The sequence below is a fragment of the Salvia splendens genome, chromosome 4, assembly GCF_004379255.2.
Source record: "Salvia splendens isolate huo1 chromosome 4, SspV2, whole genome shotgun sequence".
NCBI classification, from domain to species: Eukaryota; Viridiplantae; Streptophyta; class Magnoliopsida; order Lamiales; family Lamiaceae; genus Salvia; species Salvia splendens.
Genome location: NC_056035.1, coordinates 36,234,307 through 36,250,440, shown reverse-complemented (window position 1 = coordinate 36,250,440; position 16,134 = coordinate 36,234,307). Strand labels below are relative to the sequence as shown.

The following is a 16,134-nucleotide window of genomic DNA, read 5'->3' as shown; positions in this document are numbered from 1 at the left end:
ATGTGGGTTAATTTATAAGACCCTTTTCCCAGGACTTCTGACACCCGATACGGACCTTCCCATGTGGGTTCAAGTTTGCCCAGCTTTTCTGCTCGGCTTACTTCATTGTTTCTCAATACGAGATCTCCCACTTGAAACTGCAGCTTTTTCACCCTTTGGTTATAATACCGGGTTACTTGCTCCTTGTACTTGGCTTCTTTTATGAAGGCCAATTCTCTTCTTTCTTCGGCAAGATCTAGTTCGGCTCTCAGCCCGTCGTCATTCAGTTCTGTTGAGAAATTAAGGGTTCGGGGGCTGGGTATGCCGATCTCAACCGGAATTACGGCTTCAGTGCCGTACACTAGACTGTACGGAGTTTCACCGTTGGAGGTTTTTGGTGTAGTTCGGTAAGACCATAGGACTTGAGGAAGATTTTCTACCCATTGTCCTTTGGCTTGTTCTAACCGAGCTTTTAATCCTTTCACCAAAGTACGGTTTGTTACTTCCGTTTGTCCGTTTGCTTGTGGGTGAGAGACTGAAGTGAACCGCTGTTGAATATTCAACTCTTGGCACCAATTCTTGAATGTTTTGTCAGTAAACTGAGTCCCATTATCTGAAATGAGGATATGGGGTATGCCAAATCGGCAAACTATGTTCTTCCAGACAAAATCTAATGCCTTTGAGCTTGTTATCGTAGCTAATGGTTCAGCCTCCACCCACTTTGTGAAGTAATCCACGGCAACGATCAAGAATTTCATTTGCCGGGGAGCTTGTGGTAGTGGTCCTACTATGTCTATGCCCCATTGCATAAAAGGCCAAGGGCTTTGCATAGCACATAGATCAGTCTGCGGCGTCCTTGGGATATTTGCATGGATTTGGCATTTCGTACATTTCTTAACTAGCTGTACTGCTTCTTGTACCAAAGTTGGCCAATAATATCCCCATCTCAGAACTTTTTTAGCTAATGCTCTAGCTCCGATGTGGCTACCGCAAGATCCTTCATGAACTTCTCTAAGGATGTAATCCGTCTCTTCTGGTCCTACACATCGCAACAACGGTTGAAGGTAGGACTTTCTATATAGGACTCCTTCATGAAGTTCTGATGCGATATTTTAGAGTTCTTAATCAAAGCATAAAGATTATCAAGTTTAATTATTTTAACTCTAATAATACTACACTACTGCAAGAATACAGTATCGTAGTAGTATTTCAAGTGTCGATCCACAGGGAGGCGAGATTGCTTACGCTTAATAAGACTACACAAAGCATAAAAATATTTTGTTTTGATTTTGAGATGGTTAACTAACTTAAACTACTGAAACGAGATTTTTAATACGAGAAAGACAAGTCACTCCAAGTTGCTCACTAAGCTTGCGTTGTTTTACACCATTTACAACGAAACATACGACGGGATTATAATTATCAACCTAATCGCGTGCACTGAACATGTCTACGACGTATAGTTCACAGTCAGCTGAACACTTGTTCCATGAACCAACTTTCAACGACATTTAATTCCTGCGGATGCGCGGGAATAAATGTCGTCTACTATAATCACTTACCTAATCCACTATCAATTTATCCCCTGAACAGTTCTAAATCGAAAGCATACCAACAAACGATCAATCCTAAGCTATGTTAAAGAGACAATAGTTAAGATTTAACAACACTACATCATTAGCCAAAAACGTAGCATTTTAATTATCAAACACATTGTTGGTATCAAACATACGATTCAAGGTGTTAAAACAAATACACAAGCCTAGATTACAACTCGGAGCAACAAAGAGAGCCTAGCCTATACACATGGTAGAATGTAGAAATAAAACCATAGGTGTGATGCTCTCGTCGAGTGGAGTCGGGATTCGGGAATGGATGGTCGGAATAATGGCCGGAATGCCTTCCTTCTCTTCTTCCTCTCCTCCTTTCTCTCTATTTTTCTCTTTATCTGTCGTCCTTCTTCTCATTTTCTTTTCTTCTTTTTATCCTAAACTGCCGAGTAACTGCCTGGAGTTGTTCGAGACTCCGAACGCCCGACCGGGCGAAATTAGAAGGACCAATCGCCCGACCGGGCGATATGCTTCTGCATGGCTTCGCGGGAGACGCCCGACCGGGCGTTTAGTTGAAATCAGAACGCCCGACCGGGCGAACTTTCTGGACTCCGCATGCACAAAATGGAAACGCCCGATCGGGCGTTTAGCAACATCAAAACGCCCGACCGGGCGAACTCTCTGGAATCTCAGATATGCATTTCCGACGAACTTCCAGCTTCTAACACCCGAAACTACACTCAAAGCACGACTTGGTGAGTTATAATTAACATGAAATCCGGGGTAAAGAATAGGAAATAAGCTTCGCATCAAATACCCCCAAACTTAAGCTCTTGCTCGCCCCGAGCAAGGTACATTTTTAGCACAAAAACTCAACGCAAGTCCACCCGCAGAGAAATTTTCATCACAAAGAATCATGTAGGGACGTGAGTGACAAAATCTAAACCCCCAACATTTCCAATCGAGATTTCCCACTCTCAAGAACAATCACTCATCCCCCTAGATTTTCAAGTCAAGATGCACTTCAAAGTAAGTCCGAGCATACGATCAAACAACTCAAACCGTCATCATCGACTCATCAAGCACTACTAATCTCATAGACTCGCAGATTTCAAACCGAACTTCTTTAACTCTACCAAGCTATTTACACACATCCACAAGCATCAACGATTAGGTCCAAGGTCTTATTTCAAGGTTGTAATGGGGCTAGGGACGAGGTAGGATAAGTATGGATAGTGAGCTCAAAGGCTACACATTTGAGTGCCAAAATCTTCCCTCCTACAACTTCCTTCCAAAGATTAACCAACGAAAAATTACAACCAAACCCACACTCCCCCAAACTTGAGATCTATTCCCGACGAGATTACACAAACAAACATAGAAGCTCTATCTTTATTTCATCAACTTATTTTTTTATTTTATTTTTTTTTGTAAAGACCTCGACTTTTGTGAATTTGGAGGTCGTCTTTTTCTTTTTCTTGTTTTTTTTTTTCTAAGAACTTCATTCTTTTCACCTTCTATCAAGTCTAGAAATGTCTACTCTTTACAATTCACCACCCACACTCAAACTCAAACCACAAAGCTCAACTTGTATTTAGCACCCAAATAGTAGCAAGGTCTATCGATGAGGCTAAAATTAGGCTTATTTCAGTGGCTAAGTGTTTGGCTAAGTGTTTACACAAAGAATAAGAAATTAAGCTCAAGGTGGCTTCTAGGGGATCATTTGATGGACTAGGCATGTGATCATTTGGCCATGGAGTTCATCCTAGTGCCTTGTCCTCCCAAATCGTTAACACAAACGAACGCAAGCACTTCACTCGATAAAGCAAATCAATCCAAAATAATTTCCACAAGTCATGCGATTTTCATACTCTCCTCAACTTAAGAAATCGGATGTTATCACGACATGCTTTTTCACAAAGATCCATGCACCCATTCTATTCATCCTAGGCTTCAAAGTTCAAGTAAATTAAGCAAGATTTCCCAACCAGAAAGCCGAAGATAAAGCATGCACCCGTCAAATACATTGATTCAAAACATCATTATCATACAATACACCCAAAAATATACATCACAAATCATTCACAATCCCCCCAAACTTGAATGCATCATTGTCCTCAATGCAAGCAAAGAAGACAAATAAAGTAAAGGGAAAGAAAACTCCCCCAAACTTGAGATGACGTCCATAGTGCATTCGGGTGGGAGGGTGGGTGTAAAAATCCTTTGCAGGTGTGCTTCCTCCTAAGCTCCAATCCGCTCTCCATGATGCTCCTACAAAAAGAACAAAAACTACAAAAAAGAAACACTCAATTCAAAAAAAATGTTAGAGGAAAGAATTGAGCAAACAAAACCTCCAACATATGAAACCAAAAATAAAAACATAAAAACTTGGGTTGCCTCCCAATCAGCGCCTTTGTTTATAGTCGTTGGCTCGACCTTCTTCATCCTTGTCTACCTCTATCCAAGCTCCCATAGGCGCTTCTCCGCCTTCTCTTGCTCGATCACCAGCTCTTCACCATCTACTCGAAACACCACCGTGTTTGTCTTGGTCTTAATCACAACATCCCCGGTCGCTAAGAATGGCCTACCAAAGAGGATAGGCATGTCCTTGTCTTCTTCCATCTCTAGGACAATAAAGTCGACCGGGAGTACAAACTTGTCCACCTTCACCAAGACATCCTTGATGATCCCTAGTGGCTTCACAATTGAGTGATCCGCCAATTGTAGCTCAATATCGATTGACTCAATCCTCGCTTGTAGACCGATTGACCTCGCCGTCTTCAGAGCCATCAATGATATTCCCGAGCCTTGATCAAGTAGGCACTTTGGGAACTTTTTATCTCCCATCTCACATGGGATCACACAACTCCCAGGGTCTCGTCTCTTCGCAGGTATCTTCCCCTTCACCAATTGTGAGCAAAATGCGCTCAATCTCACCACACCATCCTCTTGTATCTTCTCATTTTTTGCGATAAGGTCCTTAAAAAACTTGGAGAATTTAGGAAAGTGTAGGAACAAATCCACTAAGGACACATCTACTCTGACTTTCCTAATGATACTCATCATCCAATCGAGTCCTTTCTCTTGAGTTATTTTCTTTGTCTTCTTCTTCTCGATTGGGAAAGGAGGCGGGGGGATAAAATCTGGAAAATTAAATGGACACTTCGGGTCCATTGCCGGACTTAGCGGGATCTTTTTGCAGATATCCTTCTCTACTCGAATTTTTCCACTTGAATCGGATTCTTCACCATACTTCTTGCTGCCAGATGCAGCCTGAACTTGACCATGTTGGGCACCCTGCACCAACTTGGGACCTCCCTTACATACCTCGTCCGCCCGTGCGTGCGAGGAATGCAAGCCTAACATCTCATCCGCCCCCGCGTGTGAGATGCCGGAAGTACCTTGGCCGTCAATTAATGGTGTCGAACCTAACTCGCGACCACTTCTTAGCTTAACTGCCTTGCACTGCTCATAGCCCTTAGGATTAGGCACCGTATTGCTTGGGATGGTATTCGGGATTCTTGTATGTGATGATGTAGCTAGCTGCCCGATTTGAGTCTCGAGGTTCCTCATTGTAGCTTCCATCTGACCAAACTTTTCCACCGTCTTCTCTTTGAAATTCTCATTCTCCCTTTGACTCTTAGTCATAAACGAGAGAATCTGTCCCAATTGATCCTCGACTGATGGCTTCTTCTCATAACCCGGGGGTTGAGTGTTTGTCCTCCATTGGTTCCCCGAGTTGTTGCTAGGGCCACTTTGATTCCAGTTCGATTGCTGAGGCCTCCAATTCTGCTGATTGCTGTATTGGTTGCCTTGGTTAAACCCTTGGCAATTGTTGCCAATGTAGTTCACATCCTCGATTGGTGGTCCTTGAAGACTAGAACATTGATCAGTATGATGCCCTCCTTGACACAATCCACATCTCATCACTGCCACTGCTTTGGGTTGAGGAGTCAGTTGCAGCGATTTCACTGCCTTTGTCATCGACGACATCTGGGTGCTTATATCTGCCAATTGAGCTTCAATTGCAGATACTCTCTCTGCATCCTTTGTAGCACCGAATGTGTCTCCTCCTTTCTCCGCTGCTCTCCTTGGGTTGTGCCAGTTCCGTTGATTGTTAGCCAACCTTTGGAATAAGGCTCTCACCTCCTCATGCGTTAAGTCATCCAGGTTTCCATTAGAGCCTGCAGTAACTAGTCCCGTGCCTTCATTGTTGAGTCCCTTGTAGAATTTCAAAAGGTCATGCCCCGGAGCTAGACCATGGCTCGGGCATTTCCTTATCAGGTCTGTGAATCTCTTCCAAGCTTCTGCAAAGGACTCATCATACTTTTGTTGGAAAGAAGTGATCTCTTCTCTCAATTTCTCGATCTTCATCGGGGAATTATATTCTAAGAGGAACAACGTCTTCAACTCTTGGAATGTTTCAATGTTGTAGCCCGGTATAGAGTCATACCAAGCTCTTGCTTTCTCCCTCAGAGAGAATGGGAATAAGACCCTCTTGATCAGATTGTGTTCCACATTCGGGGGTCTGTGAGAGTTCGTCAACTCGTAGAAGGCATTGAGGTGGCTCATCGGGTCTTCATCATCCCGTCCATGGAAAAGATTCCCCCCATTCACCAAACTAATGTAGTGAGGTGGAATGTTGATGTTGTTGTTCGCATAAGCAAACTCTCCGGGGTACTCAATTCCCGATCTAAGAGTGTCGCCAAACCTCACAACGGGTGGTGGGACAGCGTTGTTGTTATTATTGTCGGCCATCGACTCAGCTTCCAGATCACTGTCACTATTCTCAAACAATGGGTTATCTCTGATTGGACTCGGCGAATCCTGTTGAATTTCAAACCCGGCTGAACTTCCTGACCCTTTCCTTCTTTGATAACAGAGTAATCCGAAAGGCGGTGTACCCTGAGATCTCGTGTGCATTCACGACTTTCTTTTTTTTTTTTTTTTATCTACACAACAGAAAATACACCAAGCACAAGCACAATATATTTCCTAATTACCGAAAGCGAGACCTCTCGACAACTTCGGGGTAAGTACTATAAAAAGTGTGTGCTTAAGTGAAAAACTAAACTACCTAGAAACTAAACTAAGAGTTAGCTAAAAATTACCTAAAATAATACACTCCTTCGTCTTCAAGTCCGGACGTGGTAGATGGCTATCACACCGTAGAACACGAACAATGTACCTAAAAAACTCAAAAAGAAAAATCAAACAAAACGAAATAAAAACTAGAACACTTAAGCATAAACAAGCTATTGCCTCCCCGGCAACGGCGCCAAAACTTGATGCGATATTTTAGAGTTCTTAATCAAAGCATAAAGATTATCAAGTTTAATTATTTTAACTCTAATAATACTACACTACTGCAAGAATACAGTATCGTAGTAGTATTTCAAGTGTCGATCCACAGGGAGGCGAGATTGCTTACGCTTAATAAGACTACACAAAGCATAAAAATATTTTGTTTTGATTTTGAGATGGTTAACTAACTTAAACTACTGAAACGAGATTTTTAATACGAGAAAGACAAGTCACTCCAAGTTGCTCACTAAGCTTGCGTTGTTTTACACCATTTACAACGAAACATACGACGGGATTATAATTATCAACCTAATCGCGTGCACTGAACATGTCTACGACGTATAGTTCACAGTCAGCTGAACACTTGTTCCATGAACCAACTTTCAACGACATTTAATTCCTGCGGATGCGCGGGAATAAATGTCGTCTACTATAATCACTTACCTAATCCACTATCAATTTATCCCCTGAACAGTTCTAAATCGAAAGCATACCAACAAACGATCAATCCTAAGCTATGTTAAAGAGACAATAGTTAAGATTTAACAACACTACATCATTAGCCAAAAACGTAGCATTTTAATTATCAAACACATTGTTGGTATCAAACATACGATTCAAGGTGTTAAAACAAATACACAAGCCTAGATTACAACTCGGAGCAACAAAGAGAGCCTAGCCTATACACATGGTAGAATGTAGAAATAAAACCATAGGTGTGATGCTCTCGTCGAGTGGAGTCGGGATTCGGGAATGGATGGTCGGAATAATGGCCGGAATGTCTTCCTTCTCTTCTTCCTCTCCTCCTTTCTCTCTATTTTTCTCTTTATCTGTCGTCCTTCTTCTCATTTTCTTTTCTTCTTTTTATCCTAAACTGCCGAGTAACTGCCTGGAGTTGTTCGAGACTCCGAACGCCCGACCGGGCGAAATTAGAAGGACCAATCGCCCGACCGGGCGATATGCTTCTGCATGGCTTCGCGGGAGACGCCCGACCGGGCGTTTAGTTGAAATCAGAACGCCCGACCGGGCGAACTTTCTGGACTCCGCATGCACAAAATGGAAACGCCCGATCGGGCGTTTAGCAACATCAAAACGCCCGACCGGGCGAACTCTCTGGAATCTCAGATATGCATTTCCGACGAACTTCCAGCTTCTAACACCCGAAACTACACTCAAAGCACGACTTGGTGAGTTATAATTAACATGAAATCCGGGGTAAAGAATAGGAAATAAGCTTCGCATCAAGTTCATACCGACGTGCTCGGCATGTGATTTTCCTTGCTTCTCTCTTATCCTCGGGCAGTTGTCCTTGATCTAGATACTTTAATATTGGCGTCATCCAGTTTGGTGAACTGGTTACTGAGTGTACTTCAGCTTCATCAATGCTTCTGTGCGGTAATTCCTCCACCTTTGAGCTCGGATATGAGGCCAACTTACTTAAAGTATCTGCTCGGCTATTTCCCGCTCTGGGAATGCGGATTATCCGAAAATAAGAGAAATTTCGGCTAATACTTTGCGCTTTGTCCAAGTATTTTTTCATCCTTTCATCACGAGCTTCACTTGTACCCAGCATGTGATTCACTATGACTTGTGAATCACAATGAATTTTGAGAGATTTGACAAGTAGATGTTGCGCTAACTGAAGTCCGGCAAGAAGGGCTTCGTATTCGGCTTCGTTATTAGTGGTTGGGAATAAGAACCGAAGTGAATAAGTTACTTCGTGTCCGTCGGGAGCGATAAGTAGAATACCAGCTCCACTTCCTGTCTTATTCGAAGCTCCATCTACGAATCCAATCCAACAGTCCGGCGGCTCTACTTCGGGTTTCTGGGGCTGTGTTAGTTCGTCATTGGTAGGATTTTTCTGTTCGGCAATAATAGGGATTGCCTGATCGAACTTTGCCTCTACAAGAAAATCTGCCAAGGCTTGTCCCTTGATGGCTTTCCGAGGTAGATATTCTATTGAATGTTCTCCCAACTCTATGGCCCACTTGGCAATTCTGCCTGATGCTTCTGGCTTAGTCAAGACTTGCCGAAGTGGAAGATCGGTTAAGACGCATACTTTGTGAGCATAGAAATATGGCCGCAGTCTCCTTGCTGCATTTACTAATGCCAGAGCAATTTTTTCCAGAGGTTGATACCTTGTTTCGGGACCTCTTAATGCTCGGCTTGTAAAGTAGATAGGACGCTGTTTTAGGCCTTCTTCTCGTACAAGCACCGCGCTAATGGTTTGATCTGATGCTGCTAAATATAAGAATATCACTTCGGCATCTGTTGGAGCAGAGAGAGTAGGAAGTTCGGTTAAATAACTTTTGAGTTCGTCAAAAGCCTTTTTCTGTTCGGCTCCCCACTCAAACTTTGGTGCCTTCTTCAAAACATTGAAGAACGGCATTTGCTTTTCGGCTGCTTGGGAAAGGAATCTATTCAGTGCGGCTAGACATCCAGTTAGCCTTTGCACATCATGTATGGACTTCGGCATTGCCATGTTCTGAACAACTTGAACCTTTAGGGGATTTGCCTTGAGTCCTTCCTTTGAAACCCAACAACCCAGAAATTTTCCCGAATCTACCAAAAAGGTACATTTTTGGGGATTGAGTTTGAGGTTGGCTTTTTTGAGCACGTCGAGAGTGGATTTGAGATTGTTTTCGTACTCCGAAGTGCTTCTGCTTTTAACAACTATGTCGTCAACATATACTTCAACCTCTTTTCCGATCAGGTGCCGAAATAGCTTATCTACCATCCTTTGATATGTGGCTCCGGCATTCTTTAAACCAAATGGCATCTTTTTATAAGCAAAAATACCGAAGTCAGTAATGAAAGCCGTTTTTGAAGCATCATTCTCATCCATTAAAACTTGGTGGTATCCTTTATACAAATCAAGAAAACAGAAAATTTCGAAGCCTATCAGAGCTTCTACTTTTTTATCTATGTTGGGAAGGGGGTAGCAATCTTTAGGACAGTGCTTATTTAGATCCGTAAAATCTATGCACATCCGCCATCCTCCTTCTTTTTTCTTGATCATCACAGGATTGGCCACCCAAGAAGGATATTTTACTTCAAATAATACATCCGCTTTCAGTAATTGGCGGACTTCGTCATGGATGACTTGATTTCTTTCTGCCGCAAAGAGTCTTTGCTTCTGTTTTATAGGCCGGACTGAAGGATCAATATTTAACCGATGTGTAATTACCTCGGGAGACACTCCAGTCATGTCCAACGGAGACCACGCAAAGACATCTTTGTACTCTTTGAGGAGCTGGATGGTCTTTTCCCGGAGTAGAGGTGTTCCCGCGAAACCGATCTTGACCGTTCTGGATGGATCATCTTCGTATAACTGAACTTTCATCGAGTTCGGCTCCGGTGTGACTTCGTTCATTTCGCCTGCCTCTGACTCCGGCTGCTGTGATTGCTATGCTTGATGGTGCCGATCTGATTGTTCGGCACTTTTAAGCGCAATCTGCAAACATTCTTTTGCTCTCTTTTGATCACCTCGGATGACTGCTATCCCTCCTTTAGTGGGGATCTTGATTGTGAGGTGATAAGTAGAGCAAATGGCCCGAACTGTGTTGAGCCAGTCTCTTCCCAGTATAATGTTATACGGGGATCGAGCTTTTACCACAAAAAACTCGATCACCGTACTGGAGCTGGTAGGCGCTCTTCCTACCGTAATCGGAAGGCTGATAATACCTTCAGGGCGGGTGTCCTCCTGGGCGAAACTTTTCAGAGGAATTGGGGCCGGACTGAGCCGAGCTGGATCCACTTCCAGTTTATCAAAACATTCTTTAAAAAGAATGCTAACCGACGCTCCTGTATCCACAAACACTCTGTGGATCAGTTTGTTTGCCACTCCAGCTTGAATGACAATAGCGTCTTGATGAGGAGAAATGGCCGGGACGGGATCTGCATCTGAAAATGTAATTACTTCCTCCTTCTTCAGCCTTTTATGTGTTGGCTCCTCTCGATTGAAGCCTCTGCGCTCTAATTTTAGAGACGATTTAGTCTTCCCGGCTGGGAGAGCGTCAATAGTCTGGATCACTCCATCATATTGTGGCTCGTCATCGTCTTCGGGATCCTGTTGCCTTTTAGGATCCTGAGGAGCGCAGTTCGCACTTCTCTGTTTCTTATTCTTTTTCGGCGGCTTGCTTTGGTATTTTTTTAACGTCCCTGCTTTCACAAGAACATCAATATCTGCTGCCAAATTTCGGCACTCCTCGGTATCGTGACCGTGGTCTTGATGGAAGGAGCAATATTTATCCTGACTTCGGCGCGTGGCCGATTTCGTCATCGGCTTTGGTTTTTCGAACATATCAGAATGCAGTTCGAAAATTTCCGCTCTCGACTTGTTCAATGGTACGAACTGAGCGGGTGGTTTCTCAGGATTGAGACGTGGTCCCAATCTGTCTTGTACCGGTGCCCTTTGAATTCTTTCAAAAGGAGTTCGGCGAGGATGTCCCTGATCGCTATGATCGGGCTTCCTCTTGTCTCCTCTGGAAGAGCTGTCTAAAGACCGTTTTCGACGGTCTGCCTCATCAGCACGAGAAAACTGGTCCGCAATGTCCCACATCTCTTGAGCTGTTTGCGGACTGCATTCAACGAGCTTTCTGTAGAGAGCTCCTGGCAGAATTCCATTTTGGAATGCCGAAATGACAAGTAGATCATTGAGATCATCTACTTGTAGGCATTCCTTGTGGAATCTTGTCATGAAGTCGCTAATCTTTTCATCGCGACCTTGACGTATAGAAAGCAGCTGAGCCGAAGTGATTCGGGTTTCAGCTTTCTGGAAGAACCTCCTATGAAAAGCATCCATTAGATCTCTGTAAGATCTAATGCTGCCTTGAGGGAGGCTATCAAACCACCTTCTTGCGTTCCCGATGAGCAGCTCGGGAAACAGCTTACACATATGAACCTCATTGAGACCTTGGTTCGCCATATTATACTGATAGCGTCCCAGGAAATCATGAGGATCCACTAACCCGTCATAAGTCACTGACGGAGTTCGGTAATTCTGTGGCAACGGAGTTCTGGTGATATCATCCGAAAATGGAGTCTTCAGCGCTCCATACATAGCGAATCCGACATCTCTACGGTATGGTGGAGATGGAGTTCTCCTGTGATTTCGGTAACAAGGAGGAGAAGGAACATATCGGTGGTGAGGATTCTTTCTCCTGGAAGATACGGCACTACTGCGGTAGTGACTTTCATGTCTGGAGGGGGAGGGAGAATCCGCCGTTTTCTTCTCCGGCTTCTGGCTCTTTTGCAGGAATGTTAAGAACTCATCCTGCTTCTCAGCCAAGAACAACTTGACAGCCTCATTCAAATCGAGCTGCTGGGAAGGCTCGGTGCGATGACTTTTTGAGTGGTTTGTTCTTTCACCGTGAGAACTGGAGACAGACTTCTCCCGAGGCTGTTTTCCAGACCTACGGGCTGGACTAGCTTCCTCACGTTCATCACGGACGGAAGTATGGGTATTATGTGATCTGGTACGCATTTTTTGGTGGAAAAGGATCAAAAACTCGCTTTTATCACAGTTTTGGTTCTCTGTTTCCCACAGACGGCGCCAGTGATGATTTAGCGAATTTTTGATGGGAATAAATGCAAGTAATAAATGAAGATCACAACACTGAGAATTACGTGGTTCGATTTACTGAGGCAAATCTACGTCCACGGGAAGAATAGAGGGCAAATTTGTATTGCTTGATCTAGCTTACTGTTGGGATTCAATACGCACAAGACTTTCACACACTCAGGTGAATCACACACACACTCACAGTTGTATGATAACTCACAATGCAGAAGAACACACACTCACACTTAGAGTATCGAAGATGGTAATCTTGGAGAGAAAACTTGAAAACTCTTTATTGATTTTCACTACTCACTACGTACATGGTTTTGAGCTATTTAAAGCTCTACAATCAAGTAGCAACTGCTACTAACTAACTACAAGAAGAATCAAGAAAGCAAGAAGAATAACTGCTACATCTCGGCTAACTAACTGCTGCTCCAACGGCTAGTTTCTCTAGGCCGAACTTCCTTCTCGGTTCAAGACCGAACTGTTGCTTCTTCTTTCTCGGCTCAAGACGAACTCTATTCTTGACTCAAGACCGAACTTTCTTTTCGGCTCACAACCGAGCACTCTCTTCGGCTCACAACCGAGCTCCCTTCTCGGTTCACAAACCGAACTCCTTTCTCGGTACACAAACCGAACTCCTTTGCTTCTCGGCTCAAGACCAACTGTCTTCTCGGCTCAAAGCCGAACTCAAAGCCGAGCTCAAAGCCGAGCTTCCTTCTTCTTCTCTTCTTCTTCCAACTGAAATGAGCACTCCATTATTACAATTCTCCACCTGAGGGCTCATCTCAGTTCTCGCACAAACATTGATCAACTTCTTGCAATGATCAAACTTGTCTCTACTTAGAGATTTAGTTAGCATATCTGCCGGATTGTGCAAGGTGTTAATCTTAACCACCTTCACCCTTCCCCTTTCAATCTCATCTCTAATAAAGTGCAACTTTATGTCTATATGCTTGCTCCTTTCATGGAAACCCGGATGTTTAGCCAAGCATATAGCTGAGCTGCTGTCACAATGAATCACCATTGTTTCTTGGTCAAAACCAAAATCAGAAATCACTCCCTGGATCCAAAAACTCTCCTGTACAGCTGCAGTGAGAGCTATATACTCTGATTCTGTAGTTGAGAGAGCAACTACACTCTGCAGACCTGATTTCCAACTGATCACAGTTCCAAACATGGTGAACAAATAACCTGTTTGAGACTTTCTGGTGTCCAGATTTGCAGCATAGTCTGCATCACAATACCCCTGCACAACCTCCTCAGATCCACCTTCCCAGCCATTGAACACAATCCCCCAGTCCTTAGTTGACTTCATGTACCTCAATATCCATTTAAGAGCATTCCAATGCTCCTTCCCCGGGTCTGCCATGTATCTGCTAGTCACTGAGATAGCATGAGCAAGATCTGGTCTTGTACAAATCATAGTGTACATGATACTCCCAACAACACTAGCATAAGGGATAGCCTCCATCTCATCAGCCTCTTGCTTAGTTTTAGGAGCTTGTTCCTTTGATAATCTGAAACTCTGGGACAAGGGTGTTGAGGCAGGTTTAGCATTCTCCATTCTGAATCTCTGCATAACTTTGTCAATATAATCAGTTTGCAGCATCCACAGCTTCTTGCAGCCTCTATCTCTCTGAATATGTATGCCTAGGATCTTCCTTGACTCTCCTAGATCCTTCATTTCAAAGCTCGACTTCAGATCTTGTTTAACTTTCTGAATTTCTGTCATAGAAGGGCCTGCAAGTAGCATATCATCCACATAGAGTAATAGGTAGGCAATGGGAGTCCTGCCTGCCTTCTTGATGTAAATACAATCATCATATTCTGACTTGGAGAAGCCAATCTTCTTCATCTGTGCATCAAACTTCTTATTCCACTGTCTAGGACTTTGCTTAAGTCCATAAAGACTTTTCTGTAACAGGCACACCTTGCCTTCTTCTCCAGTCTTCACATAGCCCTCTGGCTGTTCCATAAAGATAGTCTCCTCTAGATCCCCATTGAGGAAGGCTGTCTTCACATCAAGCTGTTGTAGCTCCCAGTCTAGCTGGTTCACAACTGCCAACAAGATCCTAATCGAAGTGTGCTTAACAACTGGAGCAAATACTTCATTGAAATCAATTCCTTCTTGCTGTGTGAAGCCCCTAGCCACCAGCCTTGCCTTGAATCTGATTCTATCTTTATCAGTGGTCTCAATCTTTTTCTTAAACAACCACTTACAACTGATCAGCCTCCTTTCTTTTCCATCTGTAGTCAGTCTGGATTTATCCACCAAAATCCATGTTTTGTTCTTGAGTAAAGATTCCATTTCCTCATTCATGGCTTCAATCCACCTTTCTCTGTCTTTACTCTTCATGGCTTCTTTATATGTGAGAGGATCTGCAATATCAATGCTCTCAGCAGCACAAAGTGCATAGTAGACCACATCAGAAAACCTTTCAGGTGGTCTTGTATTTCTTCTGCCTCTATCTCTTGCTATCTGGTACTCTCTGGCAGAATCTGCTGTAGGCTCATCATTTTTTCTACCTCGAGCTAGAGCACCATCATCCTCTGGTTCAGACTCACTTTCTGAGTCAGAGGCTCCACCTGCTCCTTGGCAAAGTCCCACTGGCTCCACCTTGAGGAAATCACTCTCAACTTCATTGGAGTCCAGCTTCCTTTTTAAGTATGGCATCTGATCCTCCAAGAACACAACATCCCTACTCACCACCACCTTCTGCCTACCAGGCTCAATGCACCAGAGCCTATACCCCTTAACACCCCTCTGATACCCCAGCAATATGCATTTCAGAGCCCTAGCCTCAAGCTTACTTTGCCTAGCATGAGCATAGGCTGCGCACCCAAACACCTTGTATTTTGAGTAGTCACTATGGGCTCCATACCACATGTAATCAGGAGTCTCAGACTTAAGGGCAGTAGATGGACACTTATTGATGAGATAGGCTGCTGTATACACAGCCTCTCCCCAAAATCTGTTGCTCAGACCAGAACTGAGTAACAAGCACCTTACTCTCTCTAGGATAGTCCTATTCATCCTCTCCACAACACCATTTTGCTGGGGGTTACCAGGAACAGTGCGGTGCCTCTTCATACCCTTCTCTTTGCAAAACAGATCAAACTCAGTAGACAAGAATTCCAAGCCATTGTCAGTTCTTAGGCATTTAACACTCCTTCCCTTCTCTAGCTCCACCTCTTTACACCATATCTTGAATTTTGTGAATGTCTCTGATTTTTCTTTCAGTATGTACACCCACAGTTTCCTAGTGTAGTCATCAATAATAGCAAGGTAGTATTTCCCACCACCAATTGAGCTTACAGGTGAAGGGCCCCAGAGATCACTATGTATGTAGTCTAATGGGGCTGTAGAAGAGTGAATACCTGTAGGATAGGGTGCCTTCTTTGCTTTTCCAAGTATACACTGCTCACAGGGGTCCATCTTGTTGAAATCTCCAGAGATCAGGCCCTTCTTGATGAGTTCTTTCAAGCTTCCTTCTGCTGGATGGCCCAATCTCTTGTGCCATAGCATTATGGAATCATCTGACACTGCATTGCTTTCTCCATCAACAGCCTTAGCCTTCAGATAATAGAGAATGTGCTCTCTGTCAGCCTCCATCATCACTGCATTCCCAGATTTCACAAGCATCTTTCCCTGACTCATCAATATGGTGAACCCTTTCTCCTCCAGCATTCCCAATGAGATGAGATTTCTTTTCACTTCCGGAATATACCTCA

At 43.7% G+C, this 16,134-nt stretch overlaps 1 protein-coding gene and 1 non-coding gene across 2 annotated transcripts; one reads left to right on the top strand and one right to left on the bottom strand.

Annotated features, from left to right (window-relative positions):
- Window positions 1–3,986: 3,986 nt before the first annotated feature.
- LOC121801076 lies at window positions 3,987–5,903 on the bottom strand. Its single transcript, XM_042200539.1, has 2 exons — window positions 4,931–5,903; window positions 3,987–4,807 (listed from the first exon to the last, which is right to left on the bottom strand). Exons 1-2 carry the CDS (start codon window positions 5,901–5,903, stop codon window positions 3,987–3,989), a joined length of 1,794 nt encoding a protein of 597 aa, XP_042056473.1.
- On the top strand, window positions 5,785–5,891 carry LOC121801717. Its single transcript, XR_006050653.1, has one exon. It is a non-coding gene; the product is annotated as a small nucleolar RNA R71 (small nucleolar RNA).
- Window positions 5,904–16,134: the final 10,231 nt, after the last annotated feature.